The sequence below is a fragment of the Eschrichtius robustus genome, chromosome 18 (assembly GCF_028021215.1).
Source record: "Eschrichtius robustus isolate mEscRob2 chromosome 18, mEscRob2.pri, whole genome shotgun sequence".
In the NCBI taxonomy this organism is placed as follows: Eukaryota; Metazoa; Chordata; class Mammalia; order Artiodactyla; family Eschrichtiidae; genus Eschrichtius; species Eschrichtius robustus.
The window spans coordinates 1,457,637-1,480,821 of NC_090841.1; the positions used below are offsets into that span (position 1 = coordinate 1,457,637).

General features: G+C 38.1%; 1 protein-coding gene across 6 annotated transcripts in view; it reads left to right on the forward strand.

The window, feature by feature from the left end:
- Window positions 1-23,185, forward strand: part of IFT88 (intraflagellar transport 88) — a 74,499-nt gene that overhangs the window by 15,839 nt on the left and 35,475 nt on the right. For 4 of the 6 annotated variants that reach the window (XM_068526661.1, XM_068526657.1, XM_068526659.1 and 1 more), the window contains 9 exons: window positions 421-484; window positions 1,155-1,224; window positions 4,340-4,430; window positions 5,603-5,707; window positions 7,632-7,734; window positions 8,803-8,917; window positions 10,778-11,009; window positions 11,976-12,046; window positions 19,626-19,712. In XM_068526661.1, the coding sequence (XP_068382762.1) occupies window positions 421-484; window positions 1,155-1,224; window positions 4,340-4,430; window positions 5,603-5,707; window positions 7,632-7,734; window positions 8,803-8,917; window positions 10,778-11,009; window positions 11,976-12,046; window positions 19,626-19,712 (938 nt within the window). The remainder of the gene's footprint in view (window positions 1-420; window positions 485-1,154; window positions 1,225-4,339; window positions 4,431-5,602; window positions 5,708-7,631; window positions 7,735-8,802; window positions 8,918-10,777; window positions 11,010-11,975; window positions 12,047-19,625; window positions 19,713-23,185) is intronic. The other 2 variants (XM_068526658.1, XM_068526660.1) reach the window with 1 other exon arrangement.

Genomic DNA, 23,185 nt, shown 5'->3' on the forward strand with positions numbered 1-23,185 from the left:
CCACTGGGAATGGACATAGGCCTGATAGTTTGCTTGTAGGATGTACTCTGGGACCCACTTTTCCTTTGCTGTCATTTACAGCAGTTTCTGCGGTTTCTCTCTTAGGCATATAGGAGACCAACCAAAAGTAGGGGAGTAGCCAGCTACTAAGCTGCATAAGGTACTACCTAAAAATCCTTAAGAGTGCTTTTCTTTGCAAACTGGGAGTAAGTCCAGTTACACAAGGAATCAAAATTTGACAGAGGAAAGGTGAAGTGCAGACAGGCTGGCACATGAGGAGGTGGGAGCACGGAGCAAGCCGGCAGGGGACGGAACCAGTGTTACACGCTGGGCTGTATTATGACGTGTGTCGTGCAGCTCTGCAAGTAAGAGGCAGGTGTTATTTAAGAATGCTCTTTAAATGATGCTTGTTCTCCTAAGGATGGAGTTACTAGACCCATGACGGCAGTGAGAGCAGCTGGTTTTACCAAAGCAGCTTTGAGAGGTTTGTTCTATTTCAGCTACTAATTTTTTCACATCTTTAAATTTTTTAAATGTTTTTGTATGTGTAAATATATTACCATATTAAATAAAGTCTAACATGCCATTGATTATTTTAGGTACCATTAAGAAAGGAAAGGGGTGATGAAAATGTTCTGCCTCCCAGTTGAGGTGGTAGTTACACTGGCATGTAATCTGTCAAAATGTACCGAGTTCTACATCTAAAATTTGTATGTGAGTTAGAGCTAAAGAATTAAAGGTGAAAATAGTATTTAAATATATGATAAGTTAAATAATAATTTTTAAATAAAATTGTTGTGACAAAAATTAATGATTATTATACCAGTAATGGAAAATTAAAAGGCTAATACCAGGTTATTACTCACATGATTGACCATTTAGAGTTCACAATAGGGATAGTTTACTATGGGGGAGAAATAAATACTGAGAGATATTTATTTTTGTTTTTACATGGTAACACACAGTTTTATTTACATGGTTTTAATGTATGTTAAAAATCTTACCAGTTTCTCAATATGCAAAATATTTATGAAAGCATAAAAAATGTCCATTCCGTTTAATAAATAGGTAAATTAAATAGCATGTGCGCGGTTTCATATCCCTTCAGTTGTGCTGGATTGAGCACTAAACGTGAACTCTTGACTGTGTCTCAGGCTCTGCGTTCGACCCCCTCGGTCAGTCGCGGGGCCCTGCACCGCCCCTGGAGGCCAGGAACGAAGACAGGTATGCAAGTCCTGTGCTGCTTTGCTGTGGTTGTTGCATGTTCTTAACTTTTACTTCTCAAGTACATAATTCTTACATATTTGAAAAGTTTATGTCAGCAGAATAGTAACCAAAGCGTCATCCCTGGTTCTCGGAACTAGCAAAAGAATCAAGTCTCAGAAAAGCAGCCCTGTGTGTTCCATGCAGTTTTACTGTAATATTATTGACTTGAAGATGTGTCTTATTTTTATACGTGCCAATATTGATTCTCTTGAAGGCCAAATGGGGTTGTACATGTAATAAGATATTCTTATTTTAAAAGGATATTTCAAAGAAAAAAATTAAGAAAATGTATGTTAGTTTGTCATATTGATATTGAGAAATATAATTTTTTATAGAATTAACTTAGTTTTGTGCCATTGACTAGAGAGCAGCTAAAAAGCTAGGGTGTAGGGCTTCCCTGGTGGCGCAGTGGTTGAGAGTCTGCCTGCCAATGCAGGGGACACGGGTTCGAGCCCTGGTCTGGGAAGATCCCACATGCCGCGGAGCAACTGGGCCCGTGAGCCACAACTACTGAGCCTGCGCGTCTGGAGCCTGTGCTCCGCAACAAGAGAGGCCGCGATAGTGAGAGGCCCGCGCACCGCAATGAGGAGTGGCCCCCGCTCGCCGCAACTAGAGAAAGCCCTCGCACAGAAACGAGGACCCAACACAGCTAAAAATAAATAAATAAATAAATAAACAAACAAATAAATAAATAAATAAATAGATGTATACAAAGTTGTTAAGAGAATAGATCTTAAAAGTTCTCATCACAAGAAGAAAAAACAATTGTAATTAAAAAAAAAAACAAACTACGGTGTAAATTCAACTGTGTACATTTACTGATATCTAAGCACCATTAGATTTTACAAATAGTGAAAGCAGCCAGCATTTACCGAGTGCTCTCTGTGCGATCACTGCGTGCCCTGCGCTGTGCACAAGCGTCCCCGAGAAGACCGAGCTCTTGTGTCATCAGTTCAGGGGGAGGGAAGCATGGAGAGCTCGCTGGGTCAGGCTAGTAGACGGCAGGACTGAGACTTGAACCCAGGCGGTCTACTTCCAGGGCTCATGATTTTAAATTGTAATTCTTAAAACCGGTATTTGGGCTATTGTACAAATTACATAATTTCCTTTTTTGACTAATAAGGAACTTCTATAGAAAGTCAGTTTACTTTGTATCCTAGTTAATGACAGCAAGTTTGCTAATAAATACATGTTATCTTAAGTATGTCATTTAGGATCCTTTCAGCTGCTAACAGCTGAAAACATCAGGAAAAACACACACAACAAGAATGTTTTATTATCTCCCATAACAGGAGGTCTGGAGGATGGTTAATTTAACTGCTTAATAACCTCACGCTGGTTCAGCTTCTTTCTGATTCTCTTGGCTCTTCTCCAGAGCCTGCCCATCCTCATGATTCCAGGAGGGCCGTGGGAGTTCAGAACCTTGCTGCAGTTGATAAAACCTAGAGTCAGAAGGTGCTCAGTCTTAGGTCCCCTTTGAAGAGCAGGGATCTTTCCGGGAGACATCTGCCCCAGGCAGACGCGTCTTCATTTCTCATTGGCCAGAAATTCATCACACGCGCCTGATGGAACCAGACATTAGGCAGGAGGGTGAGACTCTCCTGTAGCCTAGCTTCCGCGTGCGGGGACGCAGGGCGGCGGCAGGCTCCTGTGGAGGCGCCCAGCAGTGTCTGCACAGGGTTCATTCTCCTGGCGGCTGGTAGGGACGGGGTAGTGACTTCCACTGTCTTCATCAAATTCTCTTACAGAGTTTTAGCGTTACGTATTTATATTGATATTTTAGGCTTAATGATAACAACCTGTAAGCAACATTTAAAGACATTTATTAGAGTGTTTCAGACAGCTTGAAAATAGAATTCTGTACTTTGAATTCGGAACTTTCTAACCTTTAGAAAGCCACCATCTATTATTAGAATTTTGCAATCTCTATAAACTAATAAAATATGTTGTCTTAATCCCAGGTTTTACTGAAGAATATGATTTTATAGACAAACCTATACTGTGAAATTTATTCCTGTGTTCTTTTCAAAAGTCCATTTGTAGAGAATTAAGAGAATTGATGTTTACTGTGATATATTTGTAGTAAAAGTTTATTTAGGCAGTGATGTACATTCAGAGTGTTGTGTTTTATTGAAAGAAAGTGGTAGTAAAACAACACTGATGTTGTGTTTGAAACATGGCTGATCCGGGGACACTTCATTTGCTACTAATGAAGTCAGGGTTTTAAACTTCCTCACCTTGTTAGAAGTCTCTGTGGTGAGTGGGGCTTCCCTGGTGGCCCAGTGGTTAGAACTCGGTGCTTTCACTGCCATGGCCCCGGGTTCGATCCCTGGATGGGGAACTGAGATGCCACAAGCCACACAGCATGGCCAAAGAAAAAAAAAGTCTCTGTGGTATCTATTTGGTAGTAAATAATTTTTCTCTCCTTTATGGGGTCTTCAGTCTTTCTAACCATAGATAAAGTTTTCATTTGCCATAGAATCTGCTTTCCTTTGGGGGTGGAAATGCAGCAGCATGGCCCTAGAGCTACCTTATCACGTGTTTAGATCCTGGCTCTGGCACTTACTAGCTGTATGATCTCAGGCTTAGTACTTAACTTTCTTTCTTTTTCTTTTGGCCACCCTGTGTGTCTTATGGGATCTCAGTTCCCTGACCAGGGATCGAACCCGTGCCCCTTGCAGTGGAAGCACGGAATCCTAACCACTGGACAGCCAATACTTAACTTTCTAAACCTCAGTTTCCCTGTCAGTGAAATGAGATAATGATAGTACTTGTATCAAATATTCTTATGAAGATTAAGTGACATAATTAGGGTAAAGCATTTAGCTCAAAATTAAATTACACTTATGCTAAATAAATGTTAGCTATTTTTACTATTATGAATAATTATATAATGTAGTTATTAAAAACAGTGGTACATTTATTCTTTAAGGCCACTTATATATTTGTCTTATCTGTGACTTACTCTTAAAGTTTATAAGCACATGATGGACAATGTTAAAAGTGGGTTAAATTTTGTATGTATTATTAGTGGTTGAATGATTCAAAGTATACTTGCTTTTTTCTTTAACAGTCCAGAAGAAAAGATAAGACAATTAGAGAAGAAAGTAAATGAGTTGGTAGAAGAAAGCTGTATCGCTAACAGTTGTGGAGACTTAAAATTGGTGAGTTCATAAACTGATAAGATTCAAGATTATGAAGTGTGTGCATATGTATGTACCTATGTAAGCACATGTATAGATAAATACTTTCATTTTTTTGTGGACTGGGCTTAGAGTTTTCACTGAAATAATTATTTTGAGAACCTGCAGTTGTAACTCTGCTTCATAAACTCTGAAGTCAAAACAATTGGCTGATTTTGTAATTTTTCACATCGGTCATTTAAGGAGGGGAAAAAATTCCAGTGCATCGGTTGGCTAGATTCTGCAGCCTGGTGGGCTGCTGGATGGATCGCACAGCCTGCTGCAGGTGGAGCCCATGGCCCACACACAGCACTAAGGGCTGTTTTCTCATTTAAGCCTGACTGCCCTAAAGTATTTTGTCCTAAGTGAACTGCAAAATCGTGGTTTGCTTCTTGGCAATCCAACTCTGCTGCTTTTTTTTAAATTGAATCTTTTCTCTTAGTTTGCTTTGTTCACATTACTTTGGTCATCATACCACATAAATATAATTTCTGTGACTTAGTTATCAGATCAATGAATACCATTAGAAAGATTCAGTATAAGCTGCTTTTATTGCTCACAGAACCTGTGCTTTTTTATCTAGTTCTAAAATAAAAATCCCATGTTTAATTAATGTGACTGTGGTCAGTCTCTCAGTGGAAATCAATAAAAGGTTCTTGGCATCCTGAGTAAGATCTGAGCAAAACTAAGGATCTGTTGTCGTATTGGGTAGCAGTTATCCATGATCCATGATCCAATGTCTGTATTTTGAGCATCCGAGAAACCAAACAAATCCACCTAAATTCCTACCTCATGAGATTGAATTAAAACACCAAAGATTCAGGAGTTGGGAGGAAAAAGGAAGTAGATAGACATGGTCAGACCTAAAGGGGGTGGGAGGTGAGGTGATGGAGAACCTTGGCGGGGGGCAGGTGTGCTCCAGGTCTTAGCCCCCGTGCTTCCTCTTCTTTCCCAGAGAAGACACTCGGCCTTTCCATGCGGGAGGAAGAGCTCCCGTTTAAACAATAGAAGGGGAGTTTATGGTAGGAGCACACGGGGCATCAGGGAACCCAGGGGTAATGCGGCCAACCCCTGCTTCCCGCAGACACTTCCCAAATGCACCAAATTCCGTGTGAGTGCTCAAAGGAGTTTACACAGTATACACTTGATTTCAGGCCTTAGAAAAGGCAAAAGATGCAGGAAGAAAAGAGAGAGTCCTGGTGAGACAACGAGAACAAGTTACAAGTCCAGAAAACATCAATTTGGATTTAACTTACTCAGTAAGTATGAAGTACCTGTTGAGTACAGTTATCTTGGCAAGAATTTATGGATTCCAGAACTCTTTTTTCTTTTTTGTTTCTTGTTTTCTCTTGCTCTTTAAGCCTTATTGGACTTAAGGTGCCTAGAATTAGATTAATAATACTCTTTAGTTCATGGGCCCACTCTTATCTTTGGTCTGTACAGTGATCTTCTTTAGTTAGTTAATTAGTCATTTTTAATAATGTAGTAAATACTTGTAAACCTACCAGCCAGGGACTCGTGAAGATTGCTAATATTTGGATTCTATTCAGTGTGGATACTTTAACGAGATTCGTTTTGTTTTGTTTTGAGGTATTATTGGGATACAGTGTTCTGTTAGTTTCAGGTATACAACACGGTGACTTGATATTTGTATATATTATGAAATGATCACCACAATAAGTATAGTTAACATCCGTCACCAAACATAGTTAGAGAGATAATGGGGTTCTAATTTATTTATTTATTTATTTATTTTTGGCTGCGTTGAGTCTTTGTTGCTGCGCGTGGGCTTTCTCTAGTTGCCGCGAATGGGGGCTACTCTTTGTTGTGGTGCACGGGCTCTAGGCACACGGGCTTCAGTAGTTGTGGCTCGCGCGCTCTAGAGCTCAAGCTCAGTAGTTGTGGCTCATGGGCTTAGTTGCTCCGTGGCATGTGGGATCTTCCCGGACCAGGGCTCGAACCCATGCACTGGCAGGGGGATTCTTAACCACTGCGCCACCAGGGAGGTCCCAATAATGAGATTCTAATGTGGACTTTTTGGTCTGTGATTTTAGAGAACTTCAAACTAGGTGAATAAGATAGTGTTCTGTGAGGAGAGTAGGGGGAAAAAACCAGCTAATTTCTGGCAAAATTCATTCAATTCTGAAAAGACACTTCTTTGATATTTATACTGCTGTTTAAAAGGGTGTGTTTTCAGTAGGAAAAGTCTTCACACGCTAAACAAGTGGAAAAAAGGACATTAGAACTTAGAATAAGAAGAATTTTTAGATGTTTACTATTTATAGCCAATATTTTTAAATTCCATGGAGTCTTTAGATTTGGGAATAATTTGTGATTATTATTTTTTTTCCTTTAGGAACATAATTTACTGTAACTTAAAGATTTAAATTATAAATTTGCATATAGAGCAGCAATACTGTACAAATTAAGCTTTAAGGTATTCCACATGATGTTTAATTTATATTTACAAAGAGAGTTTGGTCTACTATCTTTCTTATTCCTTTTATTACCAGCAATAGTAATAATACACATTTATTCTTTGTGGGTCTTCCTGAGATTAAAAGATAGCAAATCCATTAATTAGAAAGAATACATGGAAAATTAGGTGAAATTTAGAGGAAAGCTCCACCTGTCTTTTTTTTAATAAATTTATTTATTTAATTTATTTATTTTTGGCTGCATTGGGTCTTCGTTGCTGCACGCGGGCTTTCTCTAGTTTCGGTGAGCGGGGGCTACTCTTTGTTGCGGTGCGCGGGCTTCTCATTGAGGTGGCTTCTCTTGTTGCGGAGCATGGGCTCTAGGCACGCGGGCTTCAGTAGTTGCGGTACATGGGCTCAGTAGTTGTGGCTCGCGGGCTCTAGAGTGCAGGCTCAGTAGTTGTGGCGCACGGGCTTAGTTGCTCCGTGGCACGTGGGATCTTCCTGGACCAGGGCTCGAACCCGTGTACCCTGCATTGGCAGGCGGATTCTTAAGCACTGCGCCACCAGGGAAGCTCCCACCTGTCTTAATGTTCTGGTTCATATTGTAATGCAAGGTGTTCTCTGTGTACTTCATTGCCTAATGGGTTGGGAATCTTGATAGAAGCATCTAACTTTGCTATAGTATTTTAATCTCTAGAAAGATTATAGGCAAAAGGGGCCTAAAATGATCATTATATGTCTCTTTGCAATATTTTTTCCTTAGGTTCTTTTCAACTTGGCCAGTCAATATTCAGCTAATGAAATGTATCCTGAAGCACTAAACACCTATCAAGTTATAGTGAAAAATAAGATGTTTAGCAATGCAGGTAAGTGTGTATAGTCAGTTTTTCCAATAAGTATAGTTCTTTTGTACTGTTAATTTACAATTTCCTCACTTTATGCTTTCTTATAATGAAATGATCTGTGCTCTGAGCAAATTCATATTTGTGATAGAGGTGCCCTGCTTAAAGATATGAAAATTCACACAAATACAAATGAAGAAATACAGTTGGTATAAGATATATTGCCTAACAGTAAATGAAAACAGTATTCTGTATCACAGGTAGAATGAGCCATGGCAACCTACAGAACATGCTTTCTCTTGTATAATTATCCACAAGAGACTGTTGTTTATATTTAGCATTTATATTGTGTAATTTTTTGGTCTCAGTATTAAAGTATATCAGAATATCATTTTCTTTAACATTTTATTAAACTGTTACATCTTATAGTTTAAACCAGGTAAGTGTACTCTTTTTGTTCCTGAGCTACAGGCATCTTCATCCTGGGTCCTCGGGTGGGCCCTGTAGAGTGGAGGGAGGATCCGGATTATGGAGAGCTAATTATTACCTAAGATCCTCCAAGTCCTGGTGAGAAGATGTGAGGGGTTATTCGAGTACGAGTTGGAAAGTCTAGACAAGCTTTCTGAGTGGACGTTGCATTTGAGCCGAGTCTCAAGTTTTGTAGAAACACTTTTTCTCATCAATTCATAAGTGCTTACTGTAGAAAACGTGGGGAAAAAAGGATAAACTGTACATATTGGAGCTCTGGGAGATGCTGGAATAACGTCCAAAAGAAGGTCTCATTTTGAATTATCTAATATTTTTTAAGTCCCATGTTTTCTTAGAAGAACACAACTCCAGTTTTATAATGTCAATCTATTGTTTTCTAGCCATGTTTCCAGGAATCCGTCTTAAGTTCCAATTCCTTGCAGAAGTTTAGTGTGCACATACATGAAAATAGTATAACTGTTTTAAAATGAGAATTTTAGTTAATGTCTTAAGCTTCATAAGTTGAGAAGACCTTCAAAAAATATAAATTAAGGTCATCTAAAATATCATAGAAAAAGTGGAGAAAGTAGGATATTATATACTCATTAAATTTTTTTTAATTAGGACGGTTGAAAGTGAATATGGGAAATATTTTTTTAAAGCAAAGAAATTATTCCAAAGCCATTAAATTCTACCGAATGGCCTTAGATCAAATTCCAAGTGTCCATAAAGAAATGAGGTAAGTTTGTAAAATTTAAGTGTCGTTCTTCAGAAACAAGGTCACTCTTTTGACCTGTTGCCAGTGGGCTGAGTGCTTTGTGGTATCTGTACATGAGAGGTGTTAGATTCTTGTTGTAAGCTGTAGTACTTTGGTCTGTCCCCTTGTGACTACTTGCATGCATTTGTGTGAAGGAAGTTAAAGGTTGAAGGCATAATATGTGATTAGTTGGAATAAAACTAAGCTAATGGGCCTATATAGGGAATAACGCTGCGGGCCATTAGCGCCATAATACAGCTTACTGCCAACACCAAATCAAACCGGTTCTTTAGAACATACCAGACTCCAGAATTCAAGACTGGAAACCAAGACCTCCTTACATTCTTACTACAGCTTGAGAAGGGAAGAGTGAGAGGAAGCGTTACTGTTGAATCTTAGAAGAGGGGGGAAGAGGGGGATGCTGGGATGTTTCCTGTTCTTACAGTATTTCAGGAGCAGAAACAGTAGATTACCTTACGGTCTGGTTATAACTATGGGAACATAGGAGGGTACCAGGATACTTACTGGTCATAATTTCTCCTAGGCACAATACAATGCCTCTGTGAAAGATAATTTCTTTGTAAATGCCACTTTTCGCAATAATTTGTTTTTGAATTATGCATGATATCTCATTATCATCAACAAATATCTAACTCACAGAACACAATGCCCTTGAGGTACTTTTAACCCAGGTGAGGCCAAGAATTTGAGCATTTTAGAAAAAGATAATAATATTATATAGTATATGTTAAGTGCTTAACAATCCATAATCAAGAGGTAGTATAGTAATTTAGTTGAAGGAATAATTATTGAGAACAAGAAAGGTCAAGAAAGGCTTAATGAAGGAGGTATACTTGAGTTGGTTACTAAAGTGAAGACAAGTGAAGGGGTAACATTCTCGACAAAGGGAGCACTGTGAGAAGAGTCCGGGAAATACTGTGATCTGATCAGAGAATTAGGAGTAAAAGGATTTAGTTGAAACGGGGTTATATTGAGGAGTGGTTAGAAATAAGGTAGGATCACATTCATTAGAATGGCTATAATATAGACAGTAATTAGTGTTGAGGAAGATGTAGAGAAATTGGAATCCTCATACGTTGGGGATATAAAATGGCCCAGACACTTTGGAAAATAATTAGGTTGCTTTTTTAAAAATTAAACACAAATTTACCATATGACCAATTCCATTCCTAGGTATATACCCAAGAGAAATGAAAACATGTGTTATCACAAAGGATTGTACAGGAATGTTTATAGCAGCATTATTCATAATAGCCAAAAAGTAGAAGCAATCCAAATGTCCATCAGGTAGTCAATGGATAAATAAAATGTGGTATAGCCATACAATAGAATACTATTCAGCAATAAAAAAGGAATGAAGTACTCTTACATGCTGTAATAGGGAGGAACCTCAAAAAGATTATGCTAATTGAATGAAGCCAGACACAAAATATCACATATTGTAACTCCATTTATATACAATGTCTAGAAAGGCAAATCCAGAGAGACAGAATGTAAATTAGTGTTTGCCTGGGGCTAGAGGTGAGATCGAGGAATGACTGCAGATGGGCACAGGTTCTCTTTTTGGGGTGATGGAAATGACAGAGTAAGAATGTGGTTATGGTTCCACAACTGTGTTAATATAGCAATAATTATTGAATCATACACTTAAAATAAGTGAATTTTATGATGTGTAAAGTAAACCTCAATATAGCTTTACCAAAACAAAACAGAAAAGAAGTAAAGTGGGAAAGAAAAGAAGGAAATTATTTGTGGAATGTCTTGATTGCCATTCTAGGGAATTCAGACCTTTAAAGCGAATCCATGTTTATTTTTCTCTAGGATTAAAATTATGCAGAACATTGGAGTTACATTTATTAAAACTGGGCAGTATTCAGATGCCATTAATTCATTTGAGCACATAATGAGTATGGCACCAAACCTGAAGGCAGGCTTCAACCTAATTCTTAGTTACTTTGCTGTTGGAGATCGAGAAAAAATGAAGAAGGCATTCCAAAAACTGATTGCTGTTCCATTAGAAACTGATGAAGATGGTAAATACATTTCACCAAATGTGAGTATGAAGAAGACTATTATGTAGCCAGCTCCTAATTACCTGTGCTTCTCTGTCTCCAGAAATGAGAAAGTTGGAGTGGATGACATTTCAGGTTTCTCCCAGCCCTGTATTAATGTGTTTTATCATTTTCATTTGTTATTTAAATTAGGTTGACACCAGGGCTATTGAAATAGGGCTAGAGATTATGGTTAAAACAGACTGCACAGTTTTAGTCAAAAAACAAAAAGGAGAATCTTAGGAAAAATTGTCATTCTTTAATGTTATTTTATATGGAGTCATACCCTGTGCACTTGCCTGTGTTGATACATCACAACGTATAGTAATGTCAGTTTCATAAATTGAACCTGATAGGTTTTCCTGATAGGGTGTAAGGGTGTCGCAGCATAGTGGCTGGCCCCACTACTCAGTACTCAACTCTCCTTGTTCCTCTATATTTAAAATAACACTAATTATAACAACCTACCGTTTAGGGTTGTAAGGATTAAATGAGGAAATGCATGTGAAATGCTTAAAATAGTACCTGGAACATAGTAAGTGCTGGGTAGATGTTAACTATTATATATAACTTTCATATTGAGAAAAAGTCATATATGTTGTGAAAGAAATCATCTATGTTTTCAATAGGAAGTAGCAATATGGATCATACTAAGTAATTGATGATCATTAAAGCATTTATATTTGAGTTAAGAATTCATAATATCACACATTTGTACTAACAACCACAGCTTCTGTGTACTTGGCCCTATTCTTTCCAGCCTGACCTTGTATCAACTGCTAGAATCTATGTTAGTTCAGTGGAGAATGTGATAGGTAATCAGAAGTAAGAAGAAAAAGTTTACATAAGGGAAAATAGTTTAGAAAGATTAATATATTCTCCATTTTATACAGCTAGCCAGGTGGTGGGGTTGATTAGAAATCTAGTTCTTGATTCTTACTTCTGAATCACTCATTTTTTTCCCCCAGGATGACCCACATACTAATTTAGTGATTGAAGCTATAAAAAATGATCATCTAAGGCAAATGGAACGTGAAAGGTAATATTTTGGGCACTTCATGATTAAAACTTAATAATGTAGTCTTAACTTCTGTAAGAGAGTTGAATATGCATTCTGATTATTTCTTTCAGAACTTGTTGTATTCAATATATTTCTTGAATAGTGCTGTCGTTTCACCATTTCTATACTCGATGGGATTCTTTTTTCTCCTTCAGTATAATCTCAGTCCTCATGCTAATCCCAATTATTATTACTCAGTTACTCTTACTATTTCTCTGTAATTTGCTTTCCCTCTGCCTCTGGTGCAATTTAGAACTTTGTTCATATTACCTTTGTTCAAAAATTTATGTCTCTGTGTATCTTTATCATGGCCCCCAATTAAATTTCAACTCCCAAAGACAAAATTCTTTTTATTTATTTCATTTCTTCCTTTCTCCGATATGGTACCTAGTCTCTGTCAAGTATGGCTTGCACCTTCTAATATTTATTGAATATGCAACAGGTATCTTAGAAGTTATATCACATCACAGAGGGCTCTTAGTTTGTTTTTTTTTTTTAATTGTGATAAAATACACATAAAATTTATCTTAACCAAGGTGTGTAATTCTTCATTTCAAAGGTAGTGTTAGGTGCATTCACGTTGATTTGTAGCCAGTCTCCAGAACTCTTTTTATCTTCCAAACTGCAGCTCTGTACCCACTGAACAACTCCCATCCCCCTCCCCCAGCTCCTGGCAGCCACCACTCTGCTTTCTGTCTATGAATGTGACCTGCTCTAGGGACCTCATGGAAGTGGAATCACGGTACTGTCTGTTTGTGACTTGCTTTTCATCCACGGTGTAGCCGGTGACAGGATTTTCTTCCTTTTTAAGGCTGAATAATATTCCATGGTGTGGATGGAGGGCCCTTAATCTTTAGGATTTAGTTTAACAGTAAAAATTAAACTTACACTTCTGGGAAGATGGAGTAGATGTACTTTTCCATGTTCTTCCCGCTAAGTACAAATAAAAACACCGGAAATTGTATATACAACAAAATGAGAAGAAAGGTAGAGACAAGAGGGCAGATCATCAAGGGACCCGGGGGCTTGAGGAACAGCATGGCAGTGATTCCCCTCACATTTCCCAGACTCGGAGCTGAAGAAGCTGGCAGTCAGAAAACCAGGGGCTGCATTTTGAAAAAAGGCTCTAAGAAAAGCCAGAGGACAAAGTGAGGGGTAGGCTAGCAAGACAGAAAACTTTCAGACAAATGCCACAGAAAAAAGCTGTGGTCCCATCCCCACACATGCCAGCAACAGCCAAGTGGTTGCCTAGACTTCCACCCTCCCAAGGCTGTAAGGAGACACTCAGTACCCCAGCAGACCAAGTAGGGAGCAGGACTTTAATCCCCAAGGCCCTCACGGAGCCCCGCCACTCTGACTCTGTGGTGTAGTGGACAGCACGTGGGGAGCCTGGAACTCCACCCCACCCAGCAGTACAGGGTGCTCTGGACCCTCCCTCCTGCGTGGTGTCAGAGGGGCAGTGGGGAACCAGGGCCTCGGTCATCACTCAGCTGTAACAAGGCCACCCCACCATGGTGTCAGTAGGGACCGGGGGACGCAGGGGCTCCCATCCCACCCAGCAGAAGCAAGGGCCTCCTCCCATGTGGGTGTCAAAGCAGGCTGTGTGGCGAATATGGGCTTCTCCCCTTATCTGGCATGTGATGCGGTGGTGTCTCTTCTTTCCCTGCTACAGTGGTGTCAGGAAAGACAGCTAAAACAGAAGATTTAAATAAAATTCAGTCTTTTTTTTCTCTACGTCAATTTTCATTTTTTCACAATAAAATACAAAAGCATTCAGCTCTTTAAAGTATATCACTTGGGGCTTCCCTGGTGGCGCAGTGGTTAAGAATCCGCCTGCCAATGCAGGGGACACGGGTTCGAGCCCTGGTCCAGGAAGATCCCACATGCCACGGAGCAACTAAGCCCATGTGCCACAACTACTGAGCCTGCACTCTAGAGCCCACGAGCCACAATTACTGAGCCCACGTGTGCCACAGCTGCCTGGAGCCCATGCTCCGCAACAAGAGAAGCCACCGCAATGAGAAGTCTGCACACCACAAGGAAGAGTAGCCCCCACTCGCCACAACTAGAGAAAGCCCATGCGCGGCAACGAAGACCCAACACAGCCAAAAATAAAATAAATAATTAAAAAAAATAAATAACAATATAAAATACATCACTTGCCCAAATCCTCAGAATCAGGGTGAAAGTAGTATTGAAGAACCTGAATGAACATTATTTTATTTTTACTTTTTTATTGAAATGTAGTTGATTTACTATATATATATTTATTTTAGATTCTTTTCCATAGGTTATTACAAGATACTGAGTATAGTTCTCTGTGCTATGCAGTAGGTTCTTGTTGGTTATCTATTTTATTTTTTTTATTTTTTAAAATTTATTTATTATTTATTTTTGGTTGCATTGGGTCTTCGTTGCTGCGTGCAGGCTTTCTCTAGTTGTGGCGAGTGGGGGCTACTCTTCATTGCGGTGTGCGGGCTTCTTATTGCGATTGCTTCTCTTGTTGCAGAGCATGGGCTCTAGGCACGTGGGCTTCAGTAGTTGTGGCACGCGGGCTCAGTAGTTGTGGCTCGCGGGCTGTAGAGCCCAGGCTCAGTAGTTGTGGCGCATGGGCTTAGTTGCTCCACAGCATGTGGGATCTTCCCGGACCAGGGATTGAACCGGTGTCCCCTGCATTGGCAGGCGGATTCTTAACTGCTGCACCACCAGGGAAGTCCCAGTTACCTATTTTATATATAGTAGTGTGTATATTTTAATCCCAAACTCCTAGTTTATTACCCCCCCTTCCCCTTTGGTAACCATAAGTTTATTTTCTATGCCTGTGAGTCTGTTTCTGTTTTCTAAGTAAGTTCATTTGTATCATTTTTTTAGAGTCCATGTAGAAGCAGTACCGTATGATATTTGTCTTTGTCTGACTTACTTCACTTAGTATGATAATCTCTAGGTCCACCCATGTTGCTGCAAATGGCATTATTTCATTCTTTTTTTTAATGGCTGAGTAATATTCCATTGTGTGTATATATACCACATCTTCTAAAATTCAGTCTTATAATGTAAAAATGTCCAAGTTTCTTTTTCTTTTTTTTTTTTGGCTGTGCGGTGGCTTGCGGGGGGTCTCAATTCCCTGACCAGGGATTGAACCTGAGCCACGGCAGTGAAAGCCTGGAATCCTAACCACTGGACAACCAGGGAATGTCCAAGTTTTGATCAAGAATCACTCGTCATACCAAGAACCAAGAAGATCTCAAACAGTGAAAAAAGATAGTCCATAGATACCAACACTGAGATGTCAGAGATGTTAGAATTATCTGACAAATTTTAAAGCAATCATGATAAAAATGCTTGAACGAGCAATTATGAACACACTTAAAACAAACGACAAAATAGCCTCAGAAAAGAAATAGAGTCTCAGCAAAGAAATGATATAAAGAAAAACCAAATGGAAATTTTAGAACTGAAGAATATAACAGCTGAAATGAAAAGCTCAGTGGAGGGACTCAACAGGAGAATGAAGGGGAGCCAGGAGAGGTTTGGTGACTGGAAGAGAAAATGGAAATTATCCAATCTGAACAAATAGATAAAACAGACTAAAAACCAAAATAACCAGCGCCTCAGGGATCTCTGGGACTATTACAAAAGAACCAACATTTGTGTCATCAAGTCTGGGAAGGAGAGGTGAAAGGGATTAGGCTAAAGAAATAATAGCTGATAACTCCCTAAATTTGGCAAGGAAAATAAACTTATAGTACAAGGAGCTGAAGAAATCCCAAGGAGGATAAACCCAAGAAAATCCATGTTATGATATATCATGATTAAACTTCTGAAAATTAAAAGCACGAAGTCTTTTTTTCTTAAAATATTTATTTTATTTATTTGGCTGTGCCAGGTCTTAGCTGTGGCATGCGGGATCTTCGATCTTCTTTGAGGCTTGCCGGCTCCTTAGTTGTGGCATGCGAACTCTCAGTTGTGGCATGTGGGATCTAGTTCCCTGACCAGGGATTGAACCCAGGCCCCCTGCCTTGGGAGTGTGGAGTCTCAAACCCTGGGCCAAAAGGGAAGTCCCTAAAATCACAAAGTCTTGTAAGGAGGCAGAGAAAACAACCCATAAGGGAAAAGCAATTAGAATGACAATGGGAAAGTCTTAAATCAATAACCTAAGCTCCCAGCTTAAGAACCTAGAAAAAGTATAAAATAATTAAGCTGTAAAGATGTATTGTACAGCACAGGGAATATAGCCAATATTTTGTAACTATAAATGGAATATAACCTTTAAAAATTGTGAATCACTATGTTGTACGCCTGCAACTTACATATATAAGTTTCAGGGATTTTATATATATATATATATATTAATATTTTTCAGGTATGATATATTTTATATATATATAATGTACATCAACTATACCTCAATTAAAAAATAAAGAACCTAGAAAAAGAAGAGCAAAATCAACCCAAAAGAAGCAGAAGGAAAGAAATAATAAAAGAACAGAAATCATTGGCACTGAAGAGAGAAACAATACAGAACGTCAGTGAAACAGCTGATTCTTTGAATAGATCAGTAAAGTTAACAAACTTCTAACAAGACTGATGAAGGTAAAAGAGAGAAGACCCAAATTACTAGTATTAGGAACAAAATAGTAGCTATCACTACAGACCCTGCAGACATCAGAAAGATATTAAGGAAATACTACAGACAACCCTGTACACAGGGTTGTAAATTTGAAACTTAGACAAAATGGACCACTTTCGTAAAAAATACAAACTACCACAACTCACTTAATATGAAATAGATCGTTTGAATAGCCCTTTGAATGTTAAGGAAATTGAATTTATAAGGCAAATCTCCAGACCTATATGGTTTTACTAGAGAATTCTAGAAAATGTTTAAAGAAGAATAAACATCATTTCTATACAGTTTCTTCCAGAAAATAGTTCATTTTATGAACTAGTATTACCTTGATATCAAAATAAAACAGAAGAGACAGAAAACTACAGAAAAATATCTTATGACTATAGATTAAAAATTCTCAAGAAAATATTAGGAAACCAAAAATACTAACAAAATAGGAAAAGAATTATGCACCATGACTAATTAGGATTTATCCCAAGACCAAGACAAGATTGGTTTACCATCTAAAATTCAATTAATATGATACAGGATATCAGTAGAACAAAGGACAAAAGCCACATGATCATCTCAGTAAACCAAAAAAAAAAAGGACAAATTGGGGGGGAACAAAATCCAAAATCCGTATTGGATTTTGTTTAACAAACAAACAAAACTTCAGCAAGCTAGGAGTAGAAAGGAGGTTGCCCCATCTGATAAAGGACATCTATGAAAAACCCCCAGTTTCACATTATAGTACTTAATGGTGAAAGACAGAAAGAAAAGTAACTAAAAGACTTACTTATCCAGATTGGAGAGAAGTACAACTTATCTCTGTTTAAAGATCCCGTGATCTTGTACATAGAAGATCCTAAGGAACGCACTAAAAAAATTTACCACTGATAAAAGAGTTCAGCAAGGTTCCAGAGTAAAAGATAAACATGCAAGAATCAACAGAATACTATAGAAGTGTGGTACACAGTGCTAGTGAGCTATCTGAAAATACCGTAGAGGGGTGGTACACACTGCTAGTGAGCTATCTGAAAATGAAATCAATTACATTTACAGTAGCATAAAAAATAATTTATTAGGAGTAAATTTAACAAATGAAATGCAAAACTTGTACTCTGAGAACTGTAAAACATCATTGGAAGAAATGCTAAATAAATGGACAGAGATTACATGTTTATGGATAGGCACTTAGTATTGCTAAGATGGCAGTGCTCCCCAGATTACAGATTCAGTGTAATCCCTATCAAAATCCCAGTAGTGTTTTTGCAGAAAGTGACAAGTTGATCCTAAAATTCATATGGAAATGTAAGGAATCCAGAATAGCCAAAACAATGTTGAAAAAGAATAGAAAAGTTCGAGGACTCAAGCTACAAAGCCACACTAATTAAGACAGTGTGATAATACTTTATGTTAGAAGCATAAAGACATACATAAAAGTCAGTGGGATGGACTTGAGAGTCCAGAAATAAAGCCTTACATTTATAGTCAATAAAACTGTCAGGACAATTCCATGGGGAAAGGATATTCTTTTCAGCAAATGGTGCTGGAACAATTGAATGTGCTCATGCAAAAGGATGAAGTTGGACTTCTCTTTCACACCATACAGAAAAATTACTTCAAAATGGATCATAGACCTGAAAGTAAGAACTAGAATTACAAAATTCTTAGAAGAAAAAACATAGACATAAATATTATTGACCTGTGTTAGGCAATGGTTTCTTAGGTATGAAAACAATAGGTAAATAGAAAAAATAGGTAAATTGGACTTCACCAAAATTAAAGATTTTCGTTCTTCAAAGTACACCATCAAGAATGTGAAAACAACCTAATGAATGGGAGAAAATATTTGCAAGCCGTGTATCCAAGAAGGGACCTGCTTCTGCAGTACGTAGAAGAACTCTTCCAACTCACTAATAAAAAGGCCAAAACCTAATTAAAAATATACAAAGGATATGAATAGACATTTTTGCAAAACAGATATTCAAATGGCAATAAGCACATGAAAAGATGCTTAACTTCAGTACTCACTAGGGACATGCAACTCAAAACTGCAATGAGATAGCACTTCACACCCACTAGTGTGACTGAATCAAAAAGATAGATGATAACGTGTTGATGCGGATGTGGAGAAGTTGAAACCTTATATGCTGATGGTGGAAATGTAAACTGGTACAGCCACTCTGGAAAAGTCTGGAAGTTCTTCATAGACTTAACGTATGACCCAGCAATTTGTCTCCTAGATACATACCCAAAAGAAATTAGAGCATACATCCACATAATAACATAATAAGTTATACAGGAATATTCATAGCAGCATTATTCGTATCCAGAAAGTGGAAACAACCCAAATGTCCACAACTGATGAATGGGTAAAAAATATATGATCCGTCCATGCAATGGAATATTATTTAGCCATAAAATGAATGAAATACTGACATATGTTACAGTACACATGAACCTTGAGGACGTTATGATAAAGTGAAAGAAGCCAGTCACAAAAGACCACATAGTCTATGATCCCATTTATAAAATGAAAGGTGAAGATTAGGCAAATCTATAGAGACGTGTAGTAGTTCAGTTTTAGTATTTACCACAGTTTCTGTAGTGGCAGTTTTCACCCTTTCATTTCCACAGACAGTGCAGATTACGCAGCTTCAGCTGCCGAGTCCTGTGTATCTCTCTCTCCTTCCTTCTTTCTCCCTCCCTTCCCCCCCTTTCTTTCCTTCCTTCTTTCCTCAGAATGCATCACAGACCAAGAACTGCTGACCCCAAGGGCAGTCATGGCTTGCTGATCACATTTCCCAGTCATGGTTTTCAACCTGATTTGTAAACAGATTGCTAGCATAGCTGCCCGGACAGTGTTTACACTTACATTTTAAGAAATAAATTGAAACTCTTTTTATACCATATTTCTAAATCTTTTTTGTTTGTTTGATATAGGAAAGCCATGGCAGAAAAATACATCATGACAGCAGCAAAACTCATTGCTCCTGTAATTGAAACATCTTTTGCTGTAGGTTATGATTGGTAAGAGAGAAATTCAGTATAACTGGATGGACATGATGTTTTCTAGTTTATACGTTTATTGATTTAAAACTTTGTTATTAGAAAAGTAAATAAATAATTGCAAATATTGATTTCTACTTATCAAGCAAATACTATTATATGGTAAGATTAGTATAGGCCACTCTAAAAGTTCTAACATATTTTTATTATTGTTCATGTCATTTTGTAAATTAAGTACTAAGGCAAGTGTGCTACATTTGATATGTGGATACATAATTGCTTTCGTTGTATAAATTCCAGCCTGTGCCCTCTTCCTTTTTACTTTATCTTTTCTCATTATGTCCTTTTTCTACCTTAAATTTGTCAGTACTGCTAAACTTTTTATCCTGAGTAATACCTCTCACACCTAAAAAGGCTATTGTCTGTGGATATATTTCCCAGATAGGAGTGAAGGGTTTTTAGAGCTGGAAAAATCTTAGGTCATTTTTTGGATGAGTAGTTGAATTTGTTTCTTCCACCCAGTACGACAATCCTCTTTATAGCATCCCATGTAGGTGCCATTTATCCTCTGCTTGGATTCTTACGGTGTTCAAATCATTTGCTTTATTTCTGAACATCTCTAAAGGTTAGAAAATTCTTCATTGTATTGAATCCATAGTTGCCCTTCATGAAACTCTTTTCTATGATCTTTCGAACCAATGTAGAGTGAGTCTGTGACCTCTTCTGCGTGGTACCCTACCAGAATTTTTAAAGTCCAAGATACATGTACATGGTTAGAAAACCAAGTAAGTACAGAAGAGTTACAGCTCCCGTTTTCTAATTACTTTTCATGTTTCTTCTTGGTGGAAGTAACGTATGCTTTCTTTACCATATCCTTATTACGATTCAGATTCTCGCCATGGAATCCATTGTCTCCCTGGTTTAGTTTGTTCTGGAGGCTTCATATTTGGCCCATGATGTTTGTTTTTCTGGTGTCTCCAGTTACCTCTCTGTCTTCTCTTGGCACTCTTTGCTTCTCTTAGGTTATATGGAGTCCTCCCTCTCGGAACTCTCCCTGCCCCAGTCTCTGTAAGCTGTTGGTTCCCTTAGCCTGGTGTTGAATGTCGTCTTGGGGTTTACCTTCATGTCTTTCCCAGGTTGGATCCTCTTTCTTTTTGAACATCATCTTTATTTTTTCCTTGATTTCTTCCTGAATTAACCCCCTAAGATCTGTCTGTGCATGTCTGTAAGTGTCTAGTTCTGTCCTCATTCTTGGTTGATCATTTATTTGATCAGGTATGATACCCTAAGTTGTAACTTGTTTCCTCTTAGAACTCAAAAAGCATTTCTTCACTGTTAACTAGCACTGTTGCTGATTAGAATTCTAATGCTAGTCTCATCCTTGCTATTTGTAGGTGACCTGCAGTTTCTTTCTGGTAATTTTTATAATTTTCTCTGTAGCTTTGTTCTGAAATTTCATAATGTGTTTAAATTTGTCTTTTTTTTTTTTCTCTATTTTCCTCTTAAGCACTCAATAGACCCCTCAATTTGCAGTCTGTGTTTCCTTTCAATTTGAGTAAATATTATTTCTCTGCTAATTTACTTCCTTTTCCAGTTATAAATTTCTGTCAGTTGGATTTGGACTTCCTTGTTACTTATCTTTCTCATATTTTCCAACTCTGGTTCTGCTTTGCTTTCTGGGAGACTTCTTTGAATTTCTCATTCAACTATTCCATTTAATTGTTTTATTTTACATTTCCAAGAGCACGTTCTTTTTCTCTGGCTGTTCTTTGTCATTGTTGAGTCTGAGGGGAGGTCTGCAGGCTCCCCGTCCACTGTCTGGAGATGGCGGTCAGTGGTTCCCGCTGCCCAGCTCAGCGCTTCACTCCCCGTCCCTGGATCCCCAGCCTCACCTGGAGCAGGAAGCACACTCCTCCGTGGCGCTTTCTTACCGTAGCCTCCTTTTCTCTGCTTCATAAGCCAGCACTCTTTTCATCCTTCCAGAAATTGTATTTCTCATGGGGGTGGAATGGGAAATAGTGCATGCCTGCTACTGTTTTGATTCAGAGGTTTTGCCAATTATTGCTGATAGTGAGATAAGGGCTTTCTTCAAAGTTTTTTCTCTTTTCAGGTAATCAGTTCCAGTTTCTTCATCCATTTCAGATACGGTGTGTTTTTCCAAAACGGCTGGTTTTCTACCTGACTGGTTGCTCGCCTAGTTTATAAACAAGTTCCTTAAAATGTGTCCCTGTATCTGTACATGTACTCCACATATGTTCTGATCAATGTATAGTACAACAAATCACTGTATCCCTTTCTGTGAACACCAAATGTTGGTTGTAACCTAAGATCTCCTTGATTTGGGAGACAAGCATCTCACAGTAAATGAACTCTGTTCATCTTTAATTATACTGAATAGTAAATGTTGTTTTACTGTTACTAAATCTAACCTGAATTCTCTTAATGTTTACTAAATCATATACATTTAATTGTCTAATGTTTCTAGCTTTTTAAGAAGATGATTATAGTTGTGTCTTTGCAATCTAGTAGTTGGTATGTAAGTGAAATTTTAAGTATTTATAAAATGCCTACCAGTCTGAGTGAAATTTTCCACTAACTTAACATTTTAACTTATCAAAACTAATTACTTTTGTCATATTAGACTTTCTAAAATTTTATTTTTGGCTGCGTTGGGTCTTTGTTGCTGCGCATGGGCTTTCTCTAGTTGCGGCAAGCGGAGCTACTCTTCGTTATGCTGCGTGGGCTTCTCATTGCGGTGGCTTCTCTTTGTTGTGGAGCACGGGCTCTAGGCTCACAGGCTTCAGTAGTTGTGGCTCGCAGCTTCTAGAGCACAGACTCAGTAGTTGTGGCTCACGGGCTTAGTTGCTCCATGGCATGTAGGATATTCCAGGACCAGGGCCTGCATTGTCAGGCGGATTCTTTTGCTGATTTAAAAATTTTCTCTTTGTCTTTGAATTTAGATAGTTTTATTACAATGTATCATAGAGAAAATTGTTTTGAGTTGAACTTTTGGGGTTGTCTCTTAGTTTCATGAACTTGGATGTCCACATCTCTCCCCAGATTTGGGAAGTTCTCAGCCATTATTTCTTTTTTAAAGAATTTTATTGAATTATAGTTGATTTACAGTGTTGTATACAACAAAAATAAATATTTATTGTTTACTGCAGGCCAGTTGGAAGTTCAGGATAAAAAGTATCTGCCTTCAAGAAATTTACAGTTTAGCTAATGTTGGTTGTCACCTAAGATCTCCTTGATTAGCTAAGTAGATAATTATATTAGCAATCACAAAACATTGTAACTGCTATGTTATACTAATGTAACAAGTTATGTTTTATTGTGTGCTGTGTGATTTCTTAGTCCCAGTTGCTAATGCTAATATAGTTTGTTGTCATGGTGTCATGGAAGGCTCCCCAGATTAAGTGACATTTGGGCTGAGGCTTGAAGGATTAGTAGGAATAAAAGTGGGGGAAGGGAGGGAGGATATTGTATGTAGA